Raw genomic sequence first — 22,674 nt, 5'->3', positions numbered from 1 at the left:
GTGGTGGGCAAATTACTGGAAAGGGCTCTGAAAGACAGGATTTATGATTACTTGGAAAGGCACAGTTTGATTCGTGATAGTCAGCATGGATTTGTGAGGCGTAGATCATGCCTCACAAACGTTATTGAATTCTTTGAAGAAGTGACTAAACACGTGGATGAAGGTAGAGCAGTGGATGTGGTATACATGGATTTAAGCAAGGCGTTTGATAAGGCTCCCCATGGTAGGCTCATGCAGAAAGTAAGGAGGCATGGGATAGGGGGAAAAATGTGGCAGATTGGATTCAGAATTGGCTGACCTTTAGAAGACAAAGGGCGGTAGTGGACGGAAGATATTCAACATGGCGCTCAGTTACGAGTCGTGTACCACAAGGATCTGTTCTGGGTCCTCTTCTATTTGTGATTTTTGTAAATGATTTGGATGAAGGAGTGGAAGGGTGGATTAGTAAGTTCGCGGACGATACAAAGGTGGGTCACGTCGTGGACAGTGCGGAGGGCTGTTCTAGGTTACAAAGGGACATTGATAGGATACAGAGCTGGGCTGAGAAGTGGCAGATGGAGTTTAACCCTGAAAAGGGAGAGGTGATTCATTCTGGAAGGACAAATTTGAAAGCGGAATACAGGGTTAACAAAGATTCTTGGCAGTGTGGAGGAGCAGAGGGATCTTGGGGTTCACGTTCACAGTTCCCGGAGAGTTGCCACCCAGGTGAATAGAGTTGTTATGGCGGCGTATGGTGTGTAGGCTTTCATTAACAGAGGGATTGAATTCAAGAGCTGTGAAGTTATGCTCCAGCTATACAAAAGCCTGGTTTGGCCACATCTGAAGTATAGTGTCCAGTTCTGGTCACCTCATTACAGGAATGATGTGGAAGCACTAGAAAAGGTGCACAGGAGATTTACCAGGATGTTACCTGAAATGGAGGGAAGGTCTTACGAGGAAAGGTTGAGAGCTAGGGCTTTTCTCTTTAGTACGACAAAGGATGAGAGGTGACTTGATAGAGGTGTACAAAACGTTCAGAAGTATAGATAGAGTAGACAGCCAGAGACTTTTTTTTTCCTAGGGTGGAGGTAGCTATTACGAGGGGGCACAGTTTTAAAGTGAGTGGAGGTAGATATAGGGGAGATGCCAGAGGTAGGTTCTTTACTCAGTGGTAGGGGCATGGAATGCATTGCTGGAGAGGGTAGTGGAGTCGGCCTCATTAGGGGCATTTAAGCGACTATTTGATAGGCACATGGATGACAGTATAAGGTAGCAGTGGAGGTTAGATAGACCTTGGTTTAGGGTTAAAAGTTCGGCACAACATTGTGGGCTGAAGGGCCTGTACTGTGCTGTACTGTTCTATGTTCTAATAATGCAAATATATCAGCCAGAGTCCCTGCAATTTCTTCTCTAGCCTTTTGCAGGGTTCTTGGATATACCTGATCAGGACCGGGAGATTTATTCACCTTTATACATTCTAATACTTCCAAACACCTCGTCTACTGTGATATGGACTGCCCCATGATATCACCAGTAACTTCCCCAAGTTCCCAAGTCGTCATGTTTTTCTCCATGGTAAACGCAAAGGAGAAATATTGATTGAGGGCCTCACCTATCTCCTGTGGTTCCACACAGATGCCCACTTTGATCCTTAAGGGGTTCTATGTTCTCTTTAGTTATTTTTTTTTCCTTCAATATACTTTAAAAAAAAAGTTTGAATTCACTCTAATCTTCTCAGCCAAAGCTACCTCATGCCTCCTTTTCACCCTCCTGATTTCCTTCTTCAGTAAACTCCTGTATCCCCTGTATACGTCCAGCGACTCCCTTGATCCCACAGGATTGCGGTGGGTCTTGAATTAATATTTCTCAACTGTATTCAAAAGGAGAAAGAGTGTAGTTGCAAATTTTAGTTGGAGCATATTCAGGTTTAACTCAATGCTTTGAAAAAGTTGGCTAAATATGAGGGTAGTGCAGTTGATGTGTGTATTTCCCCAAATGGTCTCAGGCTCGAGTCTGATATTGATCAGCTGGTACTTTGGGCAGAGCAATGGAAGATGGAATTTAATCCTGAAAAGTGCAAGCTGATGTATTTTAGGAGGTTTAATAAGGGGAAGGATTTACACAATGGTAGGTCCCTTGGGAGTACTGAGGATCCATGAATCCCCGAACATGTGAGCATAGATAGGGTGGTGAAGGTGGCATACAGGATGCTGGTCTTCATTAGCCAGGCAGCAGAGTAGAGAAGCAAGGAAGTCTTGTTGCAACTTTTTAAAGAGCATTTGTTAGGCCACAGATGGAATATTGTATGCAGTTCTGGTCACCAAATTATCAGAAAAACGTTTGCACTTGACAAGCTGCAGTGGAGATTCACCAGAATGTTGCCTAGGATGGAAAGTTTCCATTATGAGGAGACACTAGATAGGATGGGCTCGTTTTCCCTGGAGCAGAGGAGGCTGAAAAGGTGGGAGTGGGGATCTGATGGAGGTATACAAAATTTGAGAAGCTGGGTTGGTAGATCATGATTGTCTTTTCCCAATGGCAAATGTGAATATGCCAGAGCAGAGCAGGCAATAGACCAAATGTGGGTAATTGGGATTAGTATAGTTTTGTGTTTATTGGTCAGCACGAACATGGTGGGCTGAAGGACTTATTTCTATTCTGTACGACTATAAAATCAACAGTAGTTAAGGAAAGACACAAGAGGGGACATTCTTGAGGAAGTGCAGGATTCTTAGTCCATTTGTCAAACAAACAGTTAAATCATTTTCTGTGATCCTAACAAGACCAGTGAGACAACTACAGGAAATAAATTCAGGAGCTGGGGAGCATCCTGAATCCAATAATCAAAAATCATTTGATTTCAAGTGCTCCTAGAGGTGTGGAGGAAGAACATTATTGGACTGGGATAATTATTTGTTTACAATAACTGATATATTTACAAGTTCCTGAAGCTCAAAGAACACAAATGTCGAAAAAGGGTTATACTACAGTAAAACATTTCAAAATGAAGCATTTAGTGATGCTTTTTTCTCCTAAATGATGGTACAAAGTTCAAAATCAGGGGACAAAAGTGGCAGAACTGAAACTTTTATTTATATTTTCCGCCCCCGCACCCCACCCCCAAAAAAACCAGGGGGAAGAGACATTTCCAAGAGTAAACTTTCCAGGATTGACAGGTGGTGCAAAACAGGGCTGCACTTTGATGCAATTCTTCATAATAGGCTGCATGCTCTTAAACCAAAAGTAAGAAGTCCACATAATAATTTAATAGGCATATGCATATTAAATTAAGTAGCAATAGAATTTGGCAAGTTATTTTTAAGTTATAAATTTGAGGAGTGCAAAATAAAACTTATTTAAATAAGATTCATAAAATGAGATTGCCCAATTTGAAGTTTAATTTTAGGTAGCCAAAGTTGTGTCCAGTAGTAGGGAAATGTTAAGGAAGCTGGGTTTGTTTTCTTTGGACAATTACGTTATAACGTTGACCATACAAAGTTATCACATTTCAGTAAATGGAAATGTGAAACTAGCTCAAGTTAAAGTTGAAAAAATGGATATCTATCAAATAAAAGGTCAGGAAACAAAATAAATAGAAAAGGCAACAAGAACTTCATACATACAAGATACTATCCATGAATTCAATTATCATGGAGGCAAATAACACCATATTTTGAAAGGTCAATTCTGTCAGTTTCTGGTTGGATAAATGGGAGGCTTTATAAATGATTGTATCTTAAATTAATTTTCTGTAGGTTCACGTATAGATCTGCTAGCCTACAAACCCATGAGATCTAGACATCAATAAGACAGGAAGGGCAGGTCACGGCTTACACCAAAATGAAAGGAAGGCACAGTTGGCCTTGCTTTGTGCAGATTTAGACTCGTCAGTCAGACAGAAACTATGGAAAATAGAGAGCAGAATGCTGCTGGATGAAAACACAGGTAAACTATTGCAACTGCAGAATGTTGATTTGAAAAGATTTGTGCTTGTAGAGGTTTTAAGAGAGTGTTATGATGCCAACTGATATTACTATGAGTTGGATCTGAAATTGAAATCTGGCTTGATATTTTGTCTGTCATACAAAGTAGTCTTCCACTGAAACACAAACACACAAAGCTGCAGATTTGGTTTTAACAATAAACTTATTTGTGCAATAAATGTTTAATAGTACAGAATAAACCAAGCTATTGACATAAAATTGAAAGATTTCAAAGCACATGGTTTAAAAAAAAACGCATCTATCGCAACTTAATTTTACAATATTCAAATGTCAGCATTTCCTTCCCTGTCATATCTATGACATAATTAAATCTTTTAATTTCCAGTCTTGACAGTTTGCTGGATTCTCCCTTTCACACAATTGAACCTAAACTTCCTCAGCTTCAAATAACCTATTCAGGTTTCTAACCTGAACACTTCCAGTCTAGAATACAGAGGTAACCTAGTTTTTAAAAACTGTTTTGAAGTAACTCCTTTCTCCATGAAAAATTCTGACACCAACCTCAGTTCGGTCTTATGCACACTGAAACCAAAAGCTTTCCGATCTATAGGGTTTCCAGTTAGATAAATAAAAACAAATTTCTTATTCTTCTAAACTAGAAGCAAGCTAAGGCTTTTCAAGGATCCAGACCCGAAACGTCAGCTTTCCTGCTCCTCTGATGCTGCTTGGCCTGCTGTGTTCATCCAGCTCTATACCTTGTTATCTCGCTTTTCAATGTGTGCTCCCTTTGATTGTAAAACTCTTGATGCAAACAAATTCCCATCATCACTCCAGGAGCTACTCCCTCAAACAAACAATCTGGTTTCAAAAATTCATGACTCCAAGAAGACCAGCAAGTTAATTATTAATCCTTCATCTACTTGAGTGAAGGGACTTTCAATGACTCTGAAAGATTTGCCCTGGTGTAGCAAGAACCTGTTATTGAAATACCAGAAGGGATTCAGATTCAGGATGCTTAAAAAAGGGACACGTCTGTGGACAGCTAAATTTAATATGATTTTATGACAATGCAAACTTTCATTAATTGAAAGCATCAGCAATAACTCTGGAATAAACTGTTTCTCAAGATGAAAGGGACAAGGTGAAACTATTTTTAATGAATTAAAATTAACATGCAGATTAATCATCCCTGCAAAAGAGAGAGACAAACGTCCCAGGGAAAAATGTCCCAGCCTATTTTGATAACTCAAACCATCCGTTCCCACCAACGTCCTGGTAAAGCTTTTCTGAACCTTCTCCAATTTAATATTATCCTTCTTATTGCAGGGCAACCAGAACTGCACAGTGCTCCAGAAAAGGTCTCACCGACACCCTGTACAACCTCAATGTCTCAACTCCTACACTCAATGGTCCGAGCAATGAAGGCAAGCGTGCTAAAACACCTTCTTAAACCGCCCTGTCCACCTGTGATGCAAATTTCAAAAAACTATGTACCTGAATGCCTACGTCTCTGTTTTACAACATTATCCAGCAGCCTACCATTAATTGTATAAGTCCTGCCCTTGTTCATTTTACCAAAATGCAACACCTCGCTTTATCCAAATTAAACCCCATCTGCCACTTCTCAGCTAAATGGCCCAATTAATCAAGATCATTTTGTAAGTTTAGGTAATCTTTACTGTCTCACGTACAATCAATCTTGGTGTCATTCACAAACATAGTAACCATGCTTCCTAAATTCTCATTTTATTTATCATGTTTCTGTGAAGTTTTATCACATTAAAAATGCAAGCTGTTATGTAATTTCCTTACTAAGTAATTGAATTAAATGGTAACTTGTGGCGATTTACCCACAACAATTTATGGTGTGGGCCATAGGCTGTATTACCAAACATCTGTGAAATGTATCAAGTATACTGTATTTAGTTTCCTACTAAATAAAGTTTAACAAATGTTAAAATTAACACTAACGCAAGTCTTAAAACGTGAAATCTTGGGTTGTGGGTTTCTCCATGCCGGTAATTGAGGTTTCAAATCTCTTTTAAAACTGTTTCCATGGAGATTGTCAACACTAAGAGTAGAGAAGATTGGGCACAATAAAGTGATGTGTTCTTGCTGGACCCTAAAACAAATAAATCCTTGTATTTTAAATTTCACCTATCAGGATCTTAGGACACGATGAAGAGCTTTATGACCACAGAAGTATTTTTGAAGTGTGGAGTTGATGAAGGAAACTCAGATTTGCAGATGTGTGCAGATTTGCACACATCAAGGCCCCATAAATTGGATGATAATGGTCAAGGGCAAATAATGATTCGGCAATATTTCTAAGGTGGCTCAGTGGTTAACACTGCTGCCTCACGGCAATAGCGGCCTGGGTCTGATTCCAACCTCAGGTGAACGTCTGTGTGGGTTTCCTCCGGGTGCTCCAGTTTCCTCCCGCAGTCCAAAAACGTGCAAGTTATGTGATTGGCCATGCTAAATTGCCCATTGTGTCCAGGGTTGAGAGGGCTAGCCATGGATAATGCAGAGTTACACTGATAGGGTAGGGGGTTGAGCCTGGGTGGGATGCTCTTCAGCAGGTCAGTGTGGACTCAATGGGCTAAATGGCTTGCTTGCCCACCGTAGGCAATTTGAATTTCCAATGCTTCATCTCCAAAAACACCCTACCTTCTTTGACTTCCCCATTTCCATTTGTGGACAGCCTTTGAATGAATACTCACTAAAAGCTTGCAAACTTTCTCAGCTTTCTACACTGCACTTCCTCACACCGTTAGGAAGACATTGCATTGTTTCTCTTTTTCCCATCAAATCGGAGGACACAAAATCCTAATGTAGAAGATTGTATTGTTGGGGGGAAAAAAAAAGAAGACATACAATCACCCTCAGTCACTGACAGTGCCCACAACCATTTTAATTTCACTCTCCAAAGCTATAATTCCCTCACCTGCTCCCATTCACCGTCATCCATCCTCTGCTGTTTCAGCATACATCTTTTCTTCTACATTCCTCTTTCAGCATTCCAAAGGGATAATTTCAATCTGCAATTCTCTGATCCACTCCTCAAAATCATCCACAATACCTCCTCCCAGTCCCAGGTCACTTTCCCATAAAAACTGCTCATCCTTTAAACATCCTCTTTTTTCATAGTACAAAGCTATAAAAACTCTCCATATAGTTGAATCAATGATTAATGTGTACTTTTTCCAATTTAGAATACTGTTTTGAGGCTGACAACACAATCTTTAAATTATGGGAGACCAGAGAGAGCTTGGATTACTACTTTACAGAACATTTCCACTCAGTTTGCAATCGCAACCACAAGCTTCAGGATGCTAGTTATCTTACTTCTTGTCCTTTGCTGCTGCTTGCAGTATTCCAAGGAAACTTAAAGCTCCAGCAACTGCATTTTATACTTTGATTAAAAAATTCCAAAGACTTCAATACACTTTGGAGTTCCAGTTCTGAAGAAAGGTCATCAACCTGAACATGTTAACTGTTTTTATCTCCACAGATGTTACCTTCTGGGTACTTACAGCATTTGTTTTAATTCAATAAGAATTCAGAGTCTCGGAATGGACGAACACCTATTTATATTACAGAACCGTTTCCACTCAAAAATATCCTAGCCCTCTTGTTGCTAAATTTGGCCTTACAATGTGAATAGATTTGGGAACAAAGGACAGTTATGTAAATTAACTTCATACTTTAGTCAGTCTAACCGGGACCCTTTCTGACACCAGGCTGGATGGTCTTTGCTTTAGTGCTAGGAGTGTAACAAGTAAGACTGATGAGTTAAAGGTGTGGATTGACACATGGAAGTATGATATTGTTGCCATCACAGAAACACGGTTGAGGGAAGGGAAGAATCACAACTCAATGTTCCAAGGTCTGGGATCTTTAGGCAAGGCAGGAGAGGGTGTAAAAAGGGTGGGGGTTTAAACACCATCAATTAAGGAGTCAATTTGAGGAACAACAGGAGATGATATCTTGGAAGGGTCTTCAAAATGAGGCTTTGGTGGGTAGAACTTCAGCATGTTAAGTGGGCAGTCACATTCCTGGCAGAGCATTGTAGGCCTGCGAAGAGTAAGCAGAAAATAGAGGGGCAAATATGTAGTCAGTTCACAGAAATGTGTAAGAGTAATAATTGGGTAATCATACTAGGGGATTTCAACTTTCCTTTAGAGGGGGCAGATTTCTTGAAAGGTATCCAGGTGAGTTTTTTGTATCAACATACAGAAGGCCCAAAGGGTGGAACAGTGCTGGATTGGATTCTGGGGAATGAAGCCAGACAAGTTTAGTGATAGCAAACTAACACAGTATGGTACATTTTGGTGTGGACAAGGAGAAAGATGGCAAGCAAAAGATAACTTTGGACTCGGGGAAAGCAGATTTTCTTTAAATAAAGCAAGATCTGGCCAAGGTCGACTGGGAACAGCTCCTTGCAGGTTAAGGCTACAGCAGAACAGTAGCATTCAAAAAGGAACTGGAGAAGAGTACTGATCCGACAAACTCTTCGGGGGAAATATAGCAGCAAAAGGTTCAGAGAATCCTGGATATCTAGGAGAATTCAGGACTGGATAAGGAAGAATAGAAAGGCTTTAGCAAGTTCAAAGGGAGCAATTTAGCTGAGGCCTTAAAGAAGTGCAAGAAGTGCAGGAAGAAACAGAAGAAAGCGATTAGAAGAGAAAAAAGGGGCATGAGCAAGGATTTGCTAATCAGAATAGGGAGAATTCAGAGATACTTTATAAATACATGAAAGGGAAGTGGTTAACCAGGGAAAGAGCAGGGGCCCAAAGGGGCAACCTGAATGCGAAGCCGCAGGATATTGGAAGCATGTTAAATTAACACATCTCTTCTGCCTTCACTCTAGAAAAGGAGAATGTAGGTACGGAATTCAGGAAAATAGACCAAGGAACTTGCACAGTTTATCATAGGAAATTGGGTGGTATTGGAAGCGCTGATGGGCAGTGGTCGGGAAACTATTGGACAAAATGCTGAAGGAGAGAATTAATATTCACTTAGAAAAACATGGGTTAATTAGGGATAGTCAGCATGGCTTTGTCAGAGGGAGGTCACGCCTGACAAATTTGATCACATTTCCATAAAATTCAACAAGTATGTGGATGAGGGAAGTTCAGTTGATGAAGCTTTACGGTTTTAGCAAAGCTTTTGACAAGGTACCACATGGGAAACTGATCGAGAAGGTTAAAGCACATGGAATTCAGGGAAATTTGGCGAGATGGATCAGAAACTGGCTTAGTAATAGGTCAAAAAAAGAGTAGTGGTAGAAGGTAGTTTGAGTGACTGGAGGCCAGTGTCGAGTGGTGTACCACAAAGATCACTACTAGGACCCTTACTGTTTGTTATATACATGAAAATGTTGGGGGGGCGGGGGGGCGCGGGGAAATATTACGCAAGTTTGCAGATGACACCAAGATTGGTAGGGTGGTTAATAGTGAAGATGGTTGTAGGTTGCAGGAAGATACAGATGAGTAGGCAGTGGTATATGATATTTAACCATGATAAGTGCAAGAAATAAGATGTGGGAGTAATAAACGAATGGCAGGATAGGGTAGCTCAGAGGAATCTTGGGGCTAATTATTCACAGATCCCTGACGTCAGCAGAGCAAGCGAGTACAATAGTCAAGAAAGAATGACACACTTGCTTTCGTCAGTCACAGCATGGAGTATAAGAGCCAGGAGGTATTGCTGGAGTTGTACAGTGTCAGACAGTCCACAGCTGGAGTACTGTGTGCAGTTCTGATCACCTCACTAGAGGACAGATGTGATAATAGTAGGAGGGGGTACAGAGGGAGTTCACCAGGATGTTGCCCCGGTTGAAGATATTAAGCTAGGAGACTAGGTAAGCATGAATTATTTTCTTTGCAGCAGAGAAGGCTGAGGGGGTATGTGATTGAAGTATAAAAGAATAGGAGTGGTATGGATAGGGTGAGTAGTGAGCAGCTGTTCCCCTTAGTTAAGGGGTCAGTCATGGGGATACTTTGTTTTAGAGAGAGGGACAGGAGATTCAGAGAAGATTTGAGGAAAAGAAAGTTATTCACTAAGAGGGTGGTGAGAATCTGGAATGCACCTGCCTGGGAAGATAGCGGAGGCCAGAAACAAAGAAAATTACAGCACAGAAACAGGCCCTTTGGCCCTCCAAGTCTGCGCTGATCCAGATCCTCTATCTAAAGCTATCGCCTATTTTCCAAGGATCTGTATCCCTCTGCTCCCTGCCCATTCATGCATCTGTCTAGATACGTCTTAAATGATGCTATCGTGCCTGCCTCTACCACCTCCGCCGGCAATGCCTCCAGGCACCCACCACCCTCTGCGTAAAGAACTTTCCACACATATCTCCCTTAAACTTTTCCCCTCTCACCTTGAAATTGTGACCCCTAATAAGTCAGTCCCCCACTCTGGGAAAAAGCTTCTTGCTATCCACCCTGTCTATACCTCTCATGATTTTGTAGACCTCAATCAGGTCCCCCCTCAACCTCCGCCTTTCTAATGTAAATAATCCTAATCTACTCAATCTCTCTTCATAGCTAGCGCCCTCCATACCAGGCAACATCCTGGTAAACCTCCTCTGCACCCTCTCCAAAGCATCCACATCCTTTTGGTAGTGTGGCGACTAGAACTGTACACTGTATTCCAAATGTGGTCGAACCAAAGTCCTATACAACTGCAACATGACCTGCCAACTCTTGTACTCAATACCCCGGCCGATGAATGAAAGCGTGCCGTATGCCTTCTTGACCACTCTATTGACCTGCGTTGCCACCTTCAGGGTACAATGGACCTGAACACCCAGATCTCTGTGCGGCAATTTTCCCCCAGGGCTTTTCCAATTACCGTGTAGTTCGCTCTTGAATTGGATCTTCCAAAATGCATCACCTCGCATTTGCCTGGATTGAACTCCACCTGCCACTTCTCTGCCCAACTCTCCAATCTATCTATATTCTGCTGCATTCTCCGACAGTCCCCTTCACTATCTGCTACTCCACCAATCTTCGTGTCATCTGCAAACTTGCTCATCAGACCATCTATACCTTCCTCCAGATCATTTATGTATATCACAAACAAACAGCGGTCCCAACACGGATCCCGGTGGAACACCACTGGTCACAGTTCTCCATTTTGAGAAACTCCCTTCCACTACAAGTCTCTGTCTCCTGTTGCCCAGCCAGTTCTCTGTCCATCTAGCTAGTACACCCTAGACCCCATGCGACTTCACTTTCTCCATCAGCCTACCATGGGGAACCTTATCAAATGCCTTACTGAAGTCCATGTACATGACCATCCACAGCCCTTCCCTCATCTATCAACTTTGTCACTTCCTCAAAGAATTCTATCAGGTTGGTAAGACATGACCTTCCCTGCACAAAACCATGCTGCCTATCACTAAGAAGCCCATTTTCTTCCAAATGGGAACAGATCCTATCCCTCAGCATCTTCTCCAGCAGCTTCTCCACCACTGACGTCAGGTTCACCGGTCTATAATTACGTTGATTATCCTTGCTACCCTTCTTAAACAAGGGGACAACATTAGCAATTCTCCAGTCCTCCGGGACCTCACCCATGCTCAAGGATGCTGCAAAGATAGGTGTTAGGGCCCCAGCTATTTCCTCTCTCGCTTCCCTCAGTAAACCTTATAACCTTTAAAAATATTAGATGAGCACTTCAAATATCATAACATTTAACGATATGGGGCAAGTGTAGGAAATTGGGATTAGCATGCTTTTATAGGTAGTTATTGTCAGTGTAGACTTGATTGGCCTTTTCTGTGCTGTATGACTCCATAACTATGACCAAGTTAAGAAGGGTCAATACGAGGGCAAAACAAATGCATTGCCAGATGAAAAAGCAAGAGGAAAGTGATCCTAATCAGTACTACACTCTCATTTGGAAATGTACCCTTGTCTATGTTTTCACTAGGGACCACAAAAATCCCTTTTCAAGAGAGGTCTGTGTACCGCTTATGCTAGGTTTGCCATATCATTCAGCATTACTTTGATCTGTGAATTAATTTTGGAGCAAGATTGGTGCTAAAAGAGCTTACAAATAGATTTGCCAAAAAGATAACATGCAGTTATAATCTCAGACATACAATTTAAGTACATTTCAAAACAATTTAAACTTACCAAATGTTCCATAAAACCCTCTAGGTCCACATGTACCAACACCATATTTTTTCAGTGAAGCCAAAGCCACATTCTGTATGAACAAAATTGCATTCGTCAAAAAACTTCAAAGTAAATTAGAATTTAATGCTTACTTATCTATATTCAAATAATTTCAGTTTTAAAACAAAAACAACTTACCAGAAAATTGCAAATGAAGAAATATTATGTAATCACCTACCCAGACATCTTATTTAAAAATGTATTAAAATTCAATGACCACATTCATATTCCATTCTCCACTTGCATTCAATGGGAACCCATTTTGATACTGGCACTTACTGATTACAAAGATCTTCCCCTTTCATAATCCACAAGTTTGTTCTAAGACTCGTTTTCCTTAGGTCAATAAACTCACCTTAACTTTTTCATTATCTAGCAACCCGAGAAAATTGAAGGACGCAAAATTTATGCACCTTCTATCATTAACCACTATGTTGTGAGTTGGAGGGCTGAAAATAACAAAAGAAACAATTCAGTGAAACACACAAAGCTCAGAAAGTGCAAACCTCTTCAGTCATTTTCAGTGCAAATTAGTTAATAACAAACATTACAGGTGATCAAGTATAAAACACAGTGAAAGTCTCATAACATGGAACCAGTTCCATAAACTGGAGAGGAATATTTTCAGCATGATTTTCTTCGGGTTTTTGTTTACAATTTTCTTCAAGTTTTCTTGAAGGCACTCATCCAAACTGGGGCGATGTTCTACAGGCACAAGTTGCCCCCAAGTGCTTCACTCAACTCATGACTGTTGGTGGAATTACAGTCAAATCAAGTTACAGAAGGTCTTAGAGAATTCTGAGGCAACAAGTTTCAACAAGCTTACTAAGTTCCAGAGGACTCCCCAGTCCAATGGGCTAAAGCCACCACTTCTAATGCAATCTGGCAGAGATCAGCTAAAATCACTGACAGCATTGTGCTGAACCAAAGAAACTGGACAAGTCTTAATGACAAACCCTATGTAATGCCTTTTGTTCGCAAGCCATTAACAAAAAAAGACTTTGAACCTGTTGCATTAAAACAAAGTTTCCATTGATACGTGTAATGGTTTAAAAATAAAGACAATTTGAAACAGTTCTCTTTTTGAATATTGTACAGCGCAAGCACAATTGCAAGCTAATATAGTCACCTAGTCCCAGAGTATATTACATACCCTGAGACAATATTGTTGTTAAGGGCAGGGTGGTCTTTTGATATTGGCGGAACAAGTGGCTCGGGTTGCCATTCCTCAATAAGTTCTTCTTTCTCCTGTGAGAAAACATAACAGAATACTTACGAGAAGTTGCAATATCAAAGTGCAATAGATCTTTTAAAATCTACTAATTACCTTTTCTGTCAGGTCAGAACGCTCCTGAAGTTTGTAGGTTTTGGAGAAAAGTAGTCTTACTATCCACAAAATGAGGATACCTTCCAGAATTAGATGGTAAGCTGGGGCCTTAAAAAAAAACAAAACAACCAAGTTACCTATATGCAACATCACTTTTCCATAAAGCAGAATATCCTGACTGCAGCAAAAGAAAAAACTTAAAGGAATAATTTAATATTCAGCACAAAAACGTTTTCATCATTGATTAATACAGATAATAGATGACAGAAACAGGCCACTCAGCCCAGTCCTTCTGATATTTATACTCTGCTTAAATCTCCAATCTGCTCTCATTTAAATCCATCAATCATCTGCTTCTCCATCATCTAGTTTCCCCGTAAGTGTGTCTGTTTAATGATTCCAAGAGTAATAGGTCCAATATAGTCACTCTTATTCCCATCCTGCACTCCCACAGAGACAGCAAAACCCCAGCCTCTCCGTTCTATCCTAATATGTACGTTCACATACTTTGTTTCATGCTTGCAAATTTTCCCCATACCCACCCCACTGCATATCATTTTCTTTAAAAACACAAAGACCAGGATTACAAGCAGTATTTGAAATATGATCTAACCAAAGTTCAATCATCGCAATCTATATAAAATATTCAAAGTATTGCTTTAGAAACTGTTCAGTCTCTGAAATTCATTACTTATGGAATTCCATATTTTAATACAGGTCAGGAAGATATTACTCACCCATACCGTATGTAAACAGAGCAGCAGCATAAAATTTTGTGCATTAGTTATACAAGTCCAAAACTGAGATAAATTATAATTATGTAAAGAGTAATAATGTTTCAGGTTTTCTGCTTGTTCCATTGGAGAGGTTTTAAACTACAATTGTAGGGGAATGAAAACCAAAAAGAGTAAGCTTAGATGGGTTAGATTCAGATCAGGAAATGGGAGGTAGAACATTTGTTATTTCTTCAGCGACTCAGAAACCAAAAGCAACAAGGATTAAAAAGCATCCAAAAGAAATACTCAGGGTTCAGCTGTTCATACTTCAATGCTTTGCATGTATCACAAACAAGGCTGATGAACTAAGGGCATAAACAGAAAAACAGCAGCACGACGTAGTTTCTATAACAGAAACCTGTTTAAAAGGAGGGGCAAAGTTAACATGTCAATACCCCTGGATGTAGAATTTTCAGGCAGGATCGAGTGGGTGACAAAAAAGGAGGGGTTAGCATACTTGTTAAAGAATCACACAGTTGAGAAGGAATGATATATTGAATGGGTTAACAAATGAGGTTTTATGGGTTGAGCTTAGAAATTAAAAAAGGGGCAGTTATACTACCAAGATACTATGTACTCCTCAGTAGTGAGAAGGGAGATGGAAAAACCCACAATTAGACAAATTTCTGCCTGTCGGAATAAGATGGCAATAATAGTAGGAGACTTTGTCCCAATATCAAGTGGGTAACAACAACAACAACAACAACAAGGCACGAAGGATAATTCGTGTCCGGTATCCAGAATTTTTGTTTAAAAAAAATACATGACAAGCCCATAGAGAAGTTTCAATTCTGGATGTAGTTTTGGGAAATGAAGATAGGCAAGTGGTAAAGTGCCAGTTGGCGTCCGTATTGGGGATAGTGACCAGAGTTTGGTTAGATTTAGCAATACAGTGGAAAAAGGACAAGAGACAAATCAGATGTAAACTGGAGAAGGCAAATTTTACAAAACTAAGTGATTTGGCTGAGGTGGACTGGACAGGACTGTTAAAGGATAAATCAATGGTAAACCAGTGGCAAACACTAAAGTGAGATCCTTAGGGCACAAAGCAGACATGCCCCTTCCAAAAATAAGAATGGTAATGCAAAGTCTAGACCCCCATGGTTGTCTAGAAAAACCACGTGGGAGAATAAACAGAAAAAAGAAAGCTTAAAATGGTCACAAAAAAAAACACTCCACACTACAGATAGCCCAGAAGAGTATAGAGAAAGTACAGGGACCATGTTAAAAATAACAAAGCAAAATCACAGATAAGGCATGAAAAAATATTAGCAAAGAAAATAAAGGAAATGCCAATGATGTGTTACCAGTATATAAAGAGCAAAAGAATAGTGAAGGAAAAAGTGGGACCTATCAGAGATGAAGAAGGGAACTTGTGTGGATGCAGAGGATACAAGAAGAATTTTAAATAATTTCTTTATCTCTGCATTCACAAAGGAAAGGGATGGATGTGGTTATAGTAACCCCAGAGGAGCAGTGTGAAATATTGGACAAAATAATCATATTGAGAGGAAATGTTCGAGGATTTGGAATCTTTGAAAGCATGTAAGTCGCCAGGGTCAGATGAATCTTTCCTTAGAATGTTGGAGGTGGTCAGGGAGGCAAAAGCAGATGCTCTAAAGATTCAGAGATAGTATGAACTGCCGATGCTGAAGTCTGAGATAACAGTGTGGAGCTGGAGGAATACAACAGGCCAGCAGCATCAGAGGAGCAGGAAAACTGACGTTTCGGTTCAGGACCCTTCTTCAGTAAAAAGGGTGTGAAGAAGGGTCCCAACCCGAAACGTCAGCTTTCTTGCTCTAAAGATTATTTTTCAATCTTCACAAGACACAGATAAGGTGCTTGAAGATTAGAAAAGGTACGAATTAAATGCCAATTAGTCTTATTTAAATTTTGAAAAAAATTTGTAGCTCAGGTTGTGGATGAGGTTGTAGACATGCTCGCCAAGCTGATGGGTTTGGTTGCAAACGTTTCATCATCTTGCTAGGTCAGATGGTCAGTGCACCTCTGAAGAAGTGTCGGGGTTCTGTCCCGCTTGTTATTTATATGCCTCAGATGCTGGGGTGATTAGCATTACTTCCAGTTTTGTTTCTCAGTGGTTTGTACACAGGGTCCAAGGTCTAATTCAATGTGTCTCTTGGAGTTCTGGTTGGAATACCAGGTATCTAGGAATTCCCTCACGTGTCTGTGTTTGGCTTGTATGATTAGGGATGTGTTGTCCTAGTTGAATTTGTGTCCCTCGTTGTCCGCGTGTAGTGAGACCAGTGAGAATTGGTCATGTCTTTTGGTGGCAAGTTGGTGTTCATGTACCCATATAAACACCAGACAAAAACTAACTGTACAGCTCACATGGATCCCACATGGTCAAAGTAGTAAAAGCCCATGGGATACAGGATAATGTGTTGAATTGGATCCAAAGTTGGCTTAGTAAAATGAAACAAGTAATGGTCAATGGTTGCCCTTGCAAATGGAAAGCTGTTTCAAGTGGTTATCCACAGGGCTTAGTGGTGGGACCTCTGCTGTCGGTTTTGTAAATTACCAATTTGGACTTGAACATGGGGGGGCACAATTGGGAAACGTGCAGATGACACAAAAATTGGCTGTTTAGAGAATAGCTGGAAGCTCCAAAATTATATAGACGGGTTGGCAGAGTGGGCAGGAAAGTGGCAGATGGAGTTCAACTCTGATAAGCGTGAGGCACTGTATTTAGGGAAATCAAACAGTAAAAGGGAATACACAATAAAATAATACTGAGAGGGATAGATGAAGTGAGAGATCTTGGTGTGCAAGTGCACAGGTCCCTTAAGGTAGCAGTACAGTTAGATAAGGTGGCAAAGGCAGCAAATAGATTGCTCTCCTTCATTGGCAGAAATATAGAATACAAAAAGTAGGGATATAATGATGGAACTGTACAAGACACTGGTGAGGGCACAACTGGAGTAGTGTGCGCAGTTCCAGTCACCACATTACAGAAGGACATAATTACTCGGGCAGAAGAGGGCGCACAGAGAAGATTTTCTACAATATTGCCAGGACTGGAGAATTACAGCTACCAAGGAGAGGTTTTCCTTGGAATGGAGAAGGCTAAGGGACAACATGATTGAGGTATTCAAAATTGTGAAGGGTTGAGATACAGTAGACAGGTCGAATCTGTTTTCCTTGAGAGGGTTCATTTCCATGGCTATATAAAATTTCAATGTTCTAGGTCAATTGCTTTCCATTAGAGTGGCCAGAGATACTGATCTACTCAAACTCCCCCTACCCTAATCCTGAACTCTCATCTTCCTCTCGATCTCCCCCGACATCCTCACCGAGATCCATGCTCTCCCCGGATATATTTCAAGAAATCCGCCCTGCTCTTAAACCCTTAGCATGACAACAATCCCAATTTGTGTGGAAAAGTTGCAATTCCAAAGCATAATTACCAGATTTTCACTCTTTTACATGTCCGTGAACTGTCTATATATTTGCCCCTCTATTTTCTGCTAATACTTTGGGGACCTAGAATGCATGCCTGGGAATGTGACTGCCCCTTAACATTCTGAAATTCTACCCACAAAGCCTCCTTTTGAAGGCCCTTCCAAGATATCATCTCTCCTTATTGCTGTAATTGACTCCTTAATTGATAGTGTTACACCACCACCCTTTTTACACCCTCTTCTCTCCCAATGTTCTGAGTTATAGGATCAGTAAGTTGCCAGTCTAGCCCTTTCCTCAACCATGTTTCTGTGATGGCAAAAATCACATTTCCATGTGTCAATTTTCTCCAATAGAGAAATTAATCGAGAAAATTCTGAAGGAGAGAATTAATCTCTGCTTGGAAATGCATGGGTTAATTAGGGACAGGCAGCATGGCTGTCAGAGGGAGATAATGCCTGACAAATTTGATCACATTTTTGAAAAATTGTAACAAGTGGCTGAATGAGGGAAGTTTAGTCAATGTAGTTTATATGGATTTTAGCAAAAGGTTTTGACAAGGTACCTCATTGGAGACTGATTGAGAAGGTTAGAGCACATAGGAATTCAGGGAATCTTGGCAAGATGGATCAGAAGGGGGTGAGGAGGAGGAGGAGGAGGAGGAATGCTTTGGCCTAGTTGTATAATCATTACACTAATCAATCCAGAAACTCAGCTGATGTTCTGGGAACCTAGTTTCAAAACCCACCATGGCAGATGGTGTAATCTGAATTCAATAAAATAAACTCTGAAATTAAGAATCAATTGATGACCATGAAACCATTCTTGATGGTCATAAAAATCCATCTGGTTCACTAATGCCCTTCAGGAAAGGAAATCTGCCATCCTCATGTGGTTTGGCCTACATGTGACTCCAGATCGACAGCATTGCGGTTGACTCTCAACTGTCCTCTGAAATGGCCAAGCAAGCCATTCAGTTGTACCAATTGCTACAACATCTCAAAGAAGTGAAGTTGGATGGGTCACCTGGCGCTGGAGAAGACAACAGCATAAATAGCCCCGTTGACCCCACAAAAGTTCTCCTTACTAACATCTGGGGACCGGTACCAAAAAAAAAAAAACAAACAAAAAATGGGACACCTGTCTCACAAGCTGTTTACCAATGATTGCACAATATTCAGCAGCATTTGTGACTCCTCATATTAAACCAGTTCACATTCAAATGCAACAAGATCTAGACAATATCCAGGCTTAGGCTGACAAGTGGCAAGTAACATTTGCACCACACCATCACCAATAACAGACAATCTAACCACCACTTAACACTGTTACCATCACTGAATCCCCAATTATCAACATCCTCGGGGTTATCATTGACCAGAAACTCAACTGGACTCAGCACATAAATACAGTGGCTACAACAGCAGGTCAGAAGCTAGGAATACTGCAGTGAGTAACTTACCTCCTGACTCCTCAAAGCCTGTCCATCATCTAGAAGGCACCAAGTCAAGAGTGTGATAGAGGAGTTCCCACTTGCATGGATGGGTGCAGCTCCAACAACTTTCACGAAGCTCAACACCATGCAGGACAAAGCAGCCCGCTTGATTGGCACTACATCAACAAGCATGCACTCCTTCCACCGCTGACACTCAGTAGCAGCACTGGTGTACTACTACCTACAAGATGCACTGCAGAAATTCAAAGATTCTCAGACAGCACTTTCCAAACCCAAGACCACTTCCATGTAGAAGGACAAGAGCAGCAGATACTTGGGAACACCACCACCCTAGAGTTCCTCTCCAAACCGCTCACCATCCTGACTTGGAAATATAATGGCCATTCCTTCACTGTCGCTGGGTAAAAATCCTGGAATTCCCTCCCTAATGGCAATGTGGGTCAATCCACAACAGGTGGACTGCAGCAGTTCAAGAAGACAGCTCACCATCACCTACTCAAGGACAACTAGGGACAGGTAATAAATGCTGCCAAGCCAGTGATGCTCCCATTCCACAAGTGAATTTTACAAAAACAAAAAAACAGAAACTGGCACAGTCATAGGACACAAATGGTAATGATAGAAGGCTGTCTGAGTGACTGGAGGCCAGTGTCCAGCAGCGTACCACAAGGATCAGTACCGGGCCCCTACTGTTTGTTATATACATTAATAATAGAGATGAAAATGTGGGAGAATGATAACCAAGTTTGCAGATGACACCAAGATTGGTAGTGGGTTTATAGTGAAGATGGTTGAAAATTGCAGGAAGACAAATAGCTTGGTCAGATGGGCAGATGGTATCAAGCCCTGATAAGTGCAAAGTGATATACTTTGGAAGAAATAAGATGAGGGAGTATGTAATGAAAGGCAGGAAACAGGGTGGCTTAGCAGAATAGAGAGATCTTGGGGTGATTATCCAGTTTCCTGAAGTCAGCAGTGCACATGAATAGCATAGTTAAGGCAGCATATGGGACACTTGCTTTCATCAGTCATAGCATAGAGTACAAGAGCAAGGAAATAATGTTGAAGTTGTACAGAGCATTTGTTAGACCACAGCTGGAGTTGTGCGTGCAATTCTGGTCATGTCACCACAGGAAGGATGAGACAGCACTAGACGGGATACAGAGCAATTTCATCAGGATGTTGCCTGGGATGGAAAAATTGAACTACAAAGGACATACTTGATTGGCTCGGATTGTTTTCTTTAGAACAGCAAAGACTGAAGGGGGTATATGATTGAGGTACACAAGATAGAGTAGTATGGACAGGATGAATAGAGAACAGCTGTTCCCCTTGGTTGTGGGGTCAGTCATTGTGGGGGGGGGGGCACAGTTTTAGGCTAAGAGACAGGAGGAGATTCAAAGAGGATTTGAGAGAATAAAATGTTATTCACTCAGAGGATAGTGGGAACCTGGAATGCCTGGGAAGGTAGCGAAGGCCAGAAACCTTACAACCTTTAAAAATAAAAATTAAGTGCTCATACAAATATCATAACATTCAAGGATATGGGACAATTGCAGAAAATCGGGATTAGCAGTTTAGCAGTAGTTATGTCAGTCCAGACCCAATAAGCCAAAGGATCTTTTCTGCACTGTATGACCATGACTCTATGACTCCTGCTTCCTCAGTCCTATTCCTACTGAACTGTTGACCACCCAACATCCCCTCCTAACTCTCATATTCCCTGATACTGTCAACACATCTCTTCAAGTACGATCCTTCTCTCTGTTAAATCTGCCATCACCACACTTCTCAAAAAAAAACACTTTAAATCTATTGTTCTTGCATACAACCACCTGATTTTCAAAATCTCTTCTTGCCTCAAACCTTCATACATGTTGAGGGTCAGACTGACTTAACAGACAAGTTATTCTAATATTGCCAACTTTTGGAACACAACACTGTCAGATCACACGCTTCAGTAGATTTAAATAAAATCATTGTTAAATTAGAATTCATAAGCCTTTGAGTCATGATGTTCAATAATTTAGTTCTTCCAAAAAGCCAGCTACATTCATTGTTTGAAGAAGTTGCAAAATATGTGCAGATAAACTCAATTTTGCAGATCAAGCTGTAAGTTCACTGCACCCATAATATCAGACAGGCTAGCTCGAAAAGCACTGTCTGAGGTCACCGAAGGTCCCGCCTTCTCAACATAATCTGAAGGTCGTTATGCCACAGACTAAACTCCTAACAATCTTCTGGGACTGTGGAGGCTTTACCTCTTGGCTGGCAGTAAGCCATGGTAACGCCGTGGAGCATTTTCTTGACCTTTGTTGCCAATCCTGCTGCATGTACAGTTCAAAATTTCAGTTCCAGTCTGGCAACTCAACAGTGTATCTGATGGAAAACTAACAAATATGGAGAGTTTAAAAACTGATGACAGACAGACCTGTCTGCAAGATGGATTTTGATAGTTTCTGAGGGGATGAGTCTGAGATAAACATCACCATAAAAGAACCTAGGAGATAAAGTTGTGGTAGGAGAAAAGATTAAGTCTCATATTGAAAATTCAAGTTTAGTAACAGGTTTAGGAGATTTAGGTCCCTTTTGATTTTATCTGCAAGCTTGCCTAACATCAGTCAGAACCTCTGTGATAGAGGGAAAGAAATAAGTCAATAAAACAGTTCGAACAGCCCATGCCCCAAGGAATTCATAGACTGGAGCTTATAAATTAATTTTTGTTTTAAGAGTTGTTTTTAAAAGAACAAAAGCCACAAAGATCAGTGCAGTTGGGACCTCGATGGCATTCTCAAATGTGAATTGGTAAGGAGAAGGGGAAAAACCTGTTGTGGTACTTTGAAGAGGTTCTGCTGATAATAATGTGGCTGGAGGACAATTAACTTTTCTTGATGGTGGGAACTAAAACCATGCATGCAACTCTAGTGAAGGGCTACTGCTTTATCCATAGAAACAAGACTTAACTGACAAAAAAAAGTGAACCTTATGTCTGAAAATGTCACTTTTTAAGTCAATCATAGAAGATTTGCATGTATTTTGAAAGGCAAGGACTTATTAGGGATAGTCAACATGGCTTTGAGAGTGGGAAAATCATGCCTCATTAACTTGATTGACCGTTTTGAAAAAAATAACAAAAAGGATTGACGAAGGCAAAACGGTGTACGTGATCTACATGGACTTCAGTAAGGCATTTGACAAGGTCCTGCACTGTAGACTAGTTAACAAGGTTAGATCATATGGAATACAGGGAGAACTAGCCAACTGGATACAGAACTGGCTCAAAAGGTAGGAGACAGAGGGTGGTGGAGGCTTGCTTTTCAGACCTGTGGCCAGTGGTATACCACAAGGGTTGGTGCTAGGTCCACTGCTTTTTGTCACTCAAATAATTTTGATGTGAACTTAGGAGGTGTGATTACTAAGTTTGCAGGCGACACCAAAATTAGCAGCATAGTGAGCCAAGCTAGTGACCTTAGTACAATGGGATTTTGATCAGATAGGCCAGTGGGTGGCAGATGGAGTTTAATTTAGGTAAATATGAGGAGCTGCATTTTGGTAAAGCAAAATCAGGCAGGACTTATACACTTAA

The 22,674-nt window shown here is 40.8% G+C and overlaps 1 protein-coding gene across 1 annotated transcript; it reads right to left on the bottom strand.

Moving 5' to 3' along the window:
• Positions 1 to 1,738: 1,738 nt before the first annotated feature.
• LOC109920289 (serine palmitoyltransferase, long chain base subunit 1) lies at positions 1,739 to 17,536 on the bottom strand. Its single transcript, XM_048593033.1, has 6 exons — positions 17,478 to 17,536; positions 13,440 to 13,617; positions 13,266 to 13,360; positions 12,468 to 12,561; positions 12,071 to 12,143; positions 1,739 to 1,849 (listed from the first exon to the last, which is right to left on the bottom strand). The coding sequence occupies exons 1-6, from the start codon at positions 17,534 to 17,536 to the stop codon at positions 1,836 to 1,838; spliced, it is 513 nt and encodes a 170-aa protein (XP_048448990.1). The 3' UTR covers positions 1,739 to 1,835.
• Between the last annotated feature and the right edge of the window lie 5,138 nt (positions 17,537 to 22,674).

The sequence above is a fragment of the Rhincodon typus genome, unplaced genomic scaffold, assembly GCF_021869965.1.
Source record: "Rhincodon typus isolate 14 unplaced genomic scaffold, sRhiTyp1.1 hic_rhity00002240, whole genome shotgun sequence".
Lineage (NCBI taxonomy): Eukaryota > Metazoa > Chordata > Chondrichthyes > Orectolobiformes > Rhincodontidae > Rhincodon > Rhincodon typus.
Note: the sequence above shows the minus strand (reverse complement) of the source record. Positions and strands in the feature narration are given on the sequence as shown.